Source organism: Ailuropoda melanoleuca, chromosome 9 (genome assembly GCF_002007445.2).
Source record: "Ailuropoda melanoleuca isolate Jingjing chromosome 9, ASM200744v2, whole genome shotgun sequence".
Taxonomy (NCBI): Eukaryota; Metazoa; Chordata; class Mammalia; order Carnivora; family Ursidae; genus Ailuropoda; species Ailuropoda melanoleuca.
Genome location: NC_048226.1, coordinates 52,945,969 through 52,955,676, shown reverse-complemented (window position 1 = coordinate 52,955,676; position 9,708 = coordinate 52,945,969). Strand labels below are relative to the sequence as shown.

Below are 9,708 nucleotides of genomic sequence, written 5' to 3'. Positions count from 1 at the left end.
TATCTCCCTCCTAATACTACTCTGTCTTTATTATCATAAATTTTTGTGAGCTTACATATGATAAGGAAAGTTCCTCCAACAACTTGAATAATGTTTTGGCTCTTCTTGGCCCTTAGATCTTATGTATAGATATTAAGATTAGCTTGTTAAAGTTTCATTAATCTTATAATCCCTAAATGGCTTATCCCTCATTTTTTCAGATTTTCTTTTCTACTCTTAAATACTGTTCCATAATTTTCTTCATATACAAATTACCATCTTTTATTAAGATTATTCCTAGATATTTACTCATATCTTACTAGGGAATATGTAAAGCCTTAATCAAAATACCGGGCAAACACGTGAAATAAGGCAGACTGAGAAAGACAAATACCATATAATTTCACTCATAAGAGGAAGAGAAAGATNCTGTGTAACACACAGGAGAGCCTTCAAGCTCTAGGGAAGAAGCAGGTAGGCTTCCCCTCAGGTGGGGAGCCAGGGGAAGGGGAGGCCGAGTAGCTTGCCAAGTTCGCTCCCATTTCCTGCAGTTCCTTTGGGGAGGGGAGAGGAAGGGAGGGGAGGGGAGGGGAAAGGAGAGGGGAGGGGAAGAGAGAAGAGAGAGGAGAGGAGGGGAGAGGAAGGGAGGGGAGGGGAGGGGAGAGAAGAGAATAAACAAAAAAAAAAAAAGGAGAATCAAGCCTGTAAATACAGAGAAAAAACTGATGGTTGCCAGAGGGGAGGGAAGCAAGGGCTTGGGCAAAAGCAGGGGCTTAGGCAAGAGTTACAGATATAGGCTTCCAGTTTTAAAATGAGTAAGTCATAAAAATAAAAGGCACAGGACTTCTGTCCCTTTCCGGTGTTCAAGATGTCACAGCAAGGATGTGGTGGGTCCGCTGGTGTGAAATTCCGAATTTCCCTGGGTTTTCCGGCAGGAGCTGTTATCAACGGTGCTGACAACACAAGAGCTAAAAATTTGTATATCATCTCTGTGAAGGGGATCAAGGGACCACTGAACAGACTTTCTGCTTGGGGTATGGGTGACATGGTGACGGCCACAGTGAAGAAAGGCCAACCAGAGCTCAGAAAGAAGGTATATCCAGCCATGGTAATTCAACAACGAAAGTCATACCAGAGAAAAGATGGCATGTTTCTCAATTTTGAAGATAACATGAGGGTCATAGTAAACAATAAAGGTGAAATGAAAGGTTCTGTTATCACAGGACCAGTTGCAAAGGAGTGTGCAGACTTGTGACCCAGAATTACATCTAACGCTGGCAGCAATGCATGATTCTTTTGTGTATTTGTCTAAAAAAATTTTTTATTATTTGCTCCCCCCAAAAAATAAAAATAAAAGTAAAAGGCACAGCATAAGGAATACAGTCGATGTAACAGCGTTGTACGGGGACAGATATTTGCTACACTGTGATGAACACAGCATAATGTATAGAGTTATTACATCATTATGTTGTACATCTGAAACTAACATAATATCTATCATGTGTCCACTACACTCAACTTTCTAAAAAGTATGATACAGTTTTTACTAATAAAAAAGTACTGGGAAACAATAAATATAAACTGCTAAATTATTAATGTATATTTTAGTATATTTTCTCTTAGTTTTTAATGTTGTGTAGGGATGCTTTTGAGCCTTTGCATGTTGATTCTGTACATAAGAAAACTTGCTTCATTTTCCTTTTTTTTTAAAGATTTATTTTTTAATTAGAGAAAGAGAGAACGAGAAAGAGAGCACAAGCGTTGGGGGGAGGGCAGAGGGAGAAGGAGAGAGAGTCTCGAGCAGACTCCCTGCTGAGCATGGAGTCCAGCAGGGCTCCACCTCATGACCCTGAGACCATGACCTTGAGATCGCGACCTGAGCTAAAACCAAGAATCAACTGCTCAACTGACTGTGCTATCCACGCACCCCAAAACTTGCTTTACTTTCTTATGAGTTCCATTGCTCTGAAGATTTTCTTAGATTTGCTTCTAGTTTCAATATATTTTATTACTTTATGAATATACTCTTCAAATTCTAGTTTCCTAAGAGATATATCTTGAATGAATGTTCAAATTGTTCAAATGTTTTCCCTGTGTATTTTTCTTTAACATATTAATATTATTCCATCACTAGCCAAGTTTCCCAGGATGCGGAATATGAGGTAGAAAGTTGATAGAGAATCAAGTCTTGGGAACACCATCTATGGAACAGAAGGGAAAGAAGCAGGACTGGATAAAGGGAAAAGTTAGGCTGTAATGAAATCTCAGGATAAACACCAGCCAACACCACAAGAAGCTCCAAAGCTAAGAAGGGATGGTATATCAGACTTTTCTTAAATTGGCAGGAGGGGGTCATGTCCTTAAACTTCCTGAGGGACTAGTCATTTGATCCAGGTTGTCCAGGAAAGGGAGCTTGACCTTGGACAAGGTGACTCTCTTCATCCAGTCATTCCTTGAAAATGACCAGTAGCTGAGGGTTATCTGCAAGCAGCATTCCCAGGCACTAGGACCTTAAGCCCAGGAGAAATATCTAGTGAGACATCACAGTGTCAACTCACTATACACTGCAATAACAGATTTTGTGGTGTTCAATTTAACTATCGGGATAAACCGTATTTGATAAAATGTGGTATTTATATATATATATATATATATATATACTGATAAATTCAGTTTGCTAATAATACTTTATACTATTTTATAAACACTGCTATTTTATTTGCTAATATTTTCTTTCCTCGCTTTAAACTTATATTCATAAGTGACAATGTTCTATACCTTTTATTCATTTACTCATGGAATATTTATTGAGTGCTTTCTATGTAGCATATTGGTGCTCAGGATATACTTTTCAAGAATATAATTCTTTATTTTGTTTCCATAGAAGCTAAGTATTAATTTCACTTGTTGAACATTCACAACATACTTACTTCAAAATCTTTATCAGAATATTGTAGAAAATTGTTTTCATCCAGGATAAATGCTTTTGCCTTCTTTAGCATGATATTAAATGAGCTTTAAAATTTTACTTTATGCTCATATTGGATGGAAGATTTGTCATCATTAATATGCATATGTTGTTATTAACACTGAATATTAATTCAGTATTTTCCTCTCTTTTCCCCACTCTCTTTCTCTCTGTGTGTGACCTTCCTTTGTCTAGCTCTTTTAACGATGCCTGTAGCTGACCCTATCAGATGGTGACTACACTTATCGTGGTGAGGACTGAGTAAAATATGTAATTGTTAAATCAGTGTGTTGTACACTGGAAACTAATCTGTTAATTATACTTCAATAAAAAAAAAAGAATATGGGTTTACTCCCAGTGTGTAAGATACTTTGGGCTCTTGGAGATCAGCATAACCCCAAGATGAGCTTGGAGGCAGTTTTTTTTCAGCCATATCTTATGAACAGGGTGCCAGACCTTAATCTCTGTTTTCAACCAATTAAATATATTATTTGAAAACCACTTCTAATGCTCTTTTGCTGATAGGAGCTAAATTTCTGGCTTCCACCTCTCATTTATTAACGCAGGCCAGCAGACCCACAAAATCAGCTCTGCTCACAAATATTCACATTCTGCTCTGTGGAGATCTGCCTCATATTTGAGGCTAGCGATATCTCTATTTGTTTTTATTATGCTATCATTAGCATTTAGGTTTAAATTTAAGTACTAAATTTTGTCTTAAAATATCTGAGAAGCACATTAAATGATAAATAATGTAGTACTGCCTTTACCTTAAGTGGAACAATTAGTAGCATCTATAACCAGATATAAAGTTATTTACACAAAGAAAGAAAGAATATGTAGGAATCTAATAAATCAGATAAAAAGGTGATATAATAATTAATTCACCATCTCTGCAGTTTGGAAATGCAACTCCTTTCATAAGCACATAGTGTCTCAGGCACTTTTTTTTTGTACAAGGTGCATTTTTTTACATTTTTTACATTTTATTTTAATTCCAGTATAATTAACATACAATGTTATATTGGTTTAAGGTGTATAATACAGTGATTCAACAGTTCCATACATCATCCAGTGCTCATAATGACAAGTGCACTCCTAAATCCCCATTGCCTATTTCACCCATCCCCCCACCCGCCTCCCATCTGGTAACTATCAGTTTGTTCTCTATAGTTAGAGTCTGTTTCTTGGTTTGTCTGTCTTTTTTTGCCCGTTTATTTGTTTCTTAAATTTCACATATGAGTGAAATCATACGGTATTTGTCTTTCTCTATTTATATCACTTAGCATAATACTCTCTATCTCCATCAATGTCACTGCAAATGGCAAGATTTCATTCTTTTTTATGGCTGAAAAATATTTCACTATACATATATACTACGTCTTCTTTATCCATTCATTTATTGATGGACACGAGCTGCTTCCATAATATAGCTACTGTAAAGGATGCTGCAATAAACAAAGGGGTGCATGTATCCCTTTAAAAGAGTGGTTTTTGTAGTTTGGGGGTAAATACCCAGTACTGGGATTACTGAATCATAAGGTAGTAGTATTTTTAACATTTTGAGGAACCTCCAAATGTTTTCCACAGTAGCTGCATTCCTATCAACAGTGCAAGAGGGTCCCTTTCTCTCCACACCCTTGTCAACACTTGTTTCTTTTGTTTTCAATTTTAGTTATTCTGACAGGTAGGAAATGATATCTCATTGTAGTTTTTATTTGCATTTTCCTGATTATGAGTGATGTTGAGCATCTTTTCATGTGTCTGTTGGCCATCTTTATGTTTTCTTTGGAGAACTGACTATTCACTTCTTCTCAGGCACTTTTATATAGGACCTTATTTAAGCCTCAAAACAACCCTATGATGCGTATGGCATTATTCTATCATTTTAGAGATAAGGAAACCAAAACACACATTAATTTTGAATAATATCTTCAAATGATACACAATCAGTAAGTTGTGAAGAAAGGATTTAAACCTAGATTATCTAACCTCAGAACCAAACTCTTCATCATGAGATGCTGGGGGAAATCAGCTGGAAATGTCTGATCACCGAATCACCACGTTCTGAAGATGACGACACAAGAACTGTATTATTGATGACAATTACCCTGCAGGAATGAATGAGGTTACACAAGAAGGCATCTGCATGAGAAGTAGCTGAGGTCAAGACTTGGAAAACAATAGATTAGGTAGCAGTTAGCGAAAAAGAAGCCAGCAAAGGAGATCAATCAACCGAAATGTAAGAGGAGACCAAGAGATGCACCTTCCAAGGATCCAAGGATCCTGCATATAATACAAAATATTTTGTTTCAGGGTAAAGAGAAATTATATGTTGTTTTTTTTTTAATTCCCTGTTAGACTAACAGGAATAATTTCAGTGATAAAAAAATTCTACAAAAATAAAGTAGCAACTACATAGACCAGATGATTCTAGTAAAGTTTAGAAAGTAGTATTTTTCAAGTATCATTAAGAATTAATTAAATTGGCTAAGATTTTCACTTCACATAAAAATTCAAATGAATAAATGAAAATCCAAATGAATTAAAGACCAGGAAAATTATGACCCATATATTCAGATTTCAGTAAATTATATTAGAACAAGATTTAATCACAAACTTCACTGATCTGGATCAGTATTTATTTTAAATTCTTAGTGTGATACTGCTTATATTATTTCAAAAAACATTGAAATTAGATTCTCAAACACTATACATGTTAATTTTTTATACACTAATTATAGATAAAGATGAATACCTTTCTCCACTTTATACTCACATAGTACAATGAGAGTTTGCTTCATATTACTTATCAATATTTATGATAAAAAATTAAATTTTGTGAACTGATTGATAACTGGCTTCCACACTAAGGTGCCTGGGTGGCTCAGATGGTTAAGTGTCTGCCTTCGGCTCAGGTCATGATCCCAGGATCCTAGGCTCCAGCCCAGGGCTGGCTCCTGGCTCAGCAGGGAGTCTGTTTTTCCCTCTCCCTCTGCCACTCTCCCCCAACTCATGCTCTGTCTCTCTCTCTCAAATGAATAAATAAAATCTTTAAAAAAAAATAAAAACTGGCTTCCACACCAATCAACCAGTTCCACAGCTGCAAGGTCTGCATCTTTTTTTTTTTTTTCAAATCACCTTTGTATCTCTAGGTGCAGTAGAGATAACGCGTCATCACAAGAAGAACTCAATCACTACTTTTGAATAAATAAACATTATTGATAGAGAATTCTTGATAGTGTATTTTAAAACTGCTTTGGGGGCAAAATTTGCTGCTGAACAGTACACCTTGTCTCCCTCCTGCCACAGTTTACTTAGATGAAGCCCAAGATAAAGTTCAAAGAAACAAATATCAGATATACTTTTATGAGGGATAATTTCTGATATGTCCTGATATGATGGGTAAGTAATTACTTACCCAGTCATGTGTCAGTTTATTCTTATTCCCACTACCCCACTACATGCTATCATCTCTTCCTACTTAGACTATTCAATAGCTTGCCACCAGTTCTTAATTCTAGATTTAGAGAAAAGATTCCTTGGGTTAAAAATTCAGAGACCTGGATTCTGTAATTTCTTATGCTATCAACTGGTATGAGCCTCTTTTATCAGTATCAAATAACGGGATTGGGCATTCTAAAAATTCCCCTAAAGCCATATTATTTTCCCCAGTTAAATCCTCCCTTCAGGTTTCCTTCAATTACATTCTCAAAACAGATCAAATGTCAACTTCCTACCCAAATCCTTCCACAGGAACTCAGTGCTGCCAGAGAAAGGTCCAAATTACTCAGAAGAGAATTCAACACTATCCGATATCTGAACCCAACCTACCTTTCCATCATTTACTGCCACACATTTTCCTTCTGAGCACATGCAACCAAGAAATCCTGATCCCCTTGTTTCTCAAATTTGCCCTACACTTTCCTCCTTCCATACATTAACCCCTCTGAGGGACCCTACCATATAATATTATATGCCAGTATCTTATCCATCCTTCAAATGCCATTTCCTCCAGGATTCCTGATTCTTGGCTACACTTAGATTCTTCCTCCCCTTTGTATCTATCAAGATTTGTTGCAACTTTTATTTACATTATGTTCAGTATTATCAACTAAATTTTTATCTTAGTAGGAGCAAAATCAAATTTATTTTCTATTTCTCACAGCACTTACTGCTTTACAATGAAAACAATAACCAGTTGAAAAATACCTACAGAAATAAATATTGCAACTCCTAATTTATTTCCCTCCCCTTCTTTCTCTTTTCATCATTTATTACCTCTAATTTTAAATTAAAAACTATTTTTTCTTTTTAAAATGGAAGTTATTTGTGTAGTACTCAAATATATCATTTCCTCAGGATACTATGCATGCAAAATAAGTGCTAAAATTACATATCCTAAGATCATTGATGAATTTCAATGAATTAATGGGATTCTTTCATGTTATTGGGAATAGTTCAATAGTTTTCACAGATATATATTTGCCAAAATCTACTCTTGATAAATACTTGGATAGTTTCTAGTTGAGAGACATTATGAACAACACTGCAATGTACATTCTTGTATACATATTTTGGTACATTAATTTCTCTTTGGAAAATACCTAGGATAGATACAAATAACAGAACTGCTAGATGACAAGGCAAGTTGATGTTCAACTTTAGTTAAAACTGTCAGACAGTTTTCCAGAGGGGTTATACTGTTCCCGCCAGTAGTACAGTTTCCAGAGGAGTTACTACTATTCCTGCCAGTAGTAAAGCAGATTCCACTTCCTTTACAGTCTTGCCAAAGCTGTGAGGCATACCAGATTTTAGCCATTCAAATGGCAGCTTTTGCATCTGCCACCCAAGGGATAATTCTGGAATCACCTGCTCTGAACACCATGGGACTTTCATTCCTGAATCATAGAAGAATGTAGCAAACAAAAAAGCAGTTCTTAAGGTTGCTTGTAAGCATTCAGTTAGACCATCCCCCCCCGCATCCCCCCTACCACGCCAGCGCTCACTGCAGAGGGAGTATGCAAAACCGCCCATTTTTCAGTCTTTCCCCAAAATGGACTTGACTATATATACAAACTGCCACTTGAGGATCCAGCTTCTAAATTAGCCAGTGAGTACTTTCACTGCCTTCTCCCTCCCGCTCACTGCAACTCTAAAACCAGGTCAACAGGTCTCTGGAAGGAATTTATACAAATGCCTGGAGCTCTAGCTTTTGTGACTGCTCTAGCTTTTGTCTTTGCTTTTTTCCCTTGATGTTCTGCACTACTACCTTTGTCAATCTGCTTCTCAATACCAGACTTTGTTCCATTAGTCTATATTTGGACCAACCCCATACTGTCTTCATTAATATACCTTTACTAATAGTTTGGATATCTTGCTGTTGTTCTTCAAGATTTTCTTGGTTATAGCTGGTCCAAAAATTCTTAGTCCATATATTATTAAAAATCAGCTAGCAATTTTCACACTCAAAAAAGCATGATGCAGTATTAATTGAGATCGCACTGAATTGAAAGATCTACCAGGGAATAATGGATATCTTTACAATATTGAGTCTTTATAAAACTAAGTACAATTTTTGAATCTCTGGATCAAAGGAAATGAAATAAATTAGCAGACCAGAAAGGAACAACAAGGATGAAATTGAGACAGGAAAAAAGAGAAGTAAACAGGGTCAAATATATCAAGGTGAAAAAGTTATTATCAAAAGGACATGAAGTTGCATCCTCTGTATCTCTTGTATCAACTGATAATCTCTGATTAGATAATTTAGCTAATTCAGCAATCAGTCCTTCATTACCATAAAATGAATGAATTTCCTAGAAGAAATCTGGAGATGAAAAACTGGTAAAACTCAACAAAATTACTCATAAAAATAAAGGAAGTATATTAAAAGTATACTAATTAATTTAAAATGGTATCAGTTTGAAGGACAAAGTACCTGAAATACTTATATATTGAAATGTGTTCAGGATTAAGAAAAAGAGGGTTTGTTTCAAGACTTAATTGACTGACTAATTGACTTAAGCTGACTAATTGACTTAAGAAGATCACTTGAAATTGAATAAATATATGGTCAATATGGTCAATATTTTTAAAATTTGCTGGTAGTATAAAGAATCACTTTGATTTCAATGATCTCACGCAAAATGGCAGAAGTCCAATACATAAATCAGTTAAAATTATAAAGATTCAATGCAACAAGAATTTTATGGGTGTAATCTTAACCTTGGTATCTATATTTTCTCTGCATCCTTTCATCATGTAAAGTCTTCCAACTGGAACAATTGTGATAAAAGTTTGAATTTAATGATATCTGTAATAGCTCCATTCATAGGGAAGCATACAGCATAATTAAAATACATCTAAACTCAAATATAATTAAAACACATCTAAATTCAAAGCTCTAAGAAATGAATTGTCTCATTAATGAAATGCCGAAGTAGTCCAAGCAGAGAACAAACCATTCCATCAGAGCATGAGAAAGTATAAAAAAATGTTACTGAAGATACACATCCTCCTAATGAAGTAGCTTTTCAGTATCCTCAATGTGTCAATGGAAGATGACTTTCTGGTTTCAACACAAAACCAGTCATAATATTTTCCAGATACCTTTACATTAGGGAGAACAATGTTTTAAAAATTATAAAGACAAAAATGTACCCAAAATGAAAAGAAAGTTATATTTCCACTTACACATATATGTTCTTTAAAAATATATCTGGGTCACCTAAGTGCAGTCAGTTAAGCATCTGACTCTT

At 35.4% G+C, this 9,708-nt stretch overlaps 1 protein-coding gene across 1 annotated transcript; it reads left to right on the top strand.

Moving 5' to 3' along the window:
• The first annotated feature begins 847 nt into the window (after positions 1-847).
• LOC109489216 (60S ribosomal protein L23-like) lies at positions 848-1,234 on the top strand. Its single transcript, XM_034668920.1, has one exon. It carries the CDS (start codon positions 848-850, stop codon positions 1,232-1,234), a length of 387 nt encoding a protein of 128 aa, XP_034524811.1.
• The last annotated feature ends 8,474 nt before the right edge of the window (positions 1,235-9,708 follow it).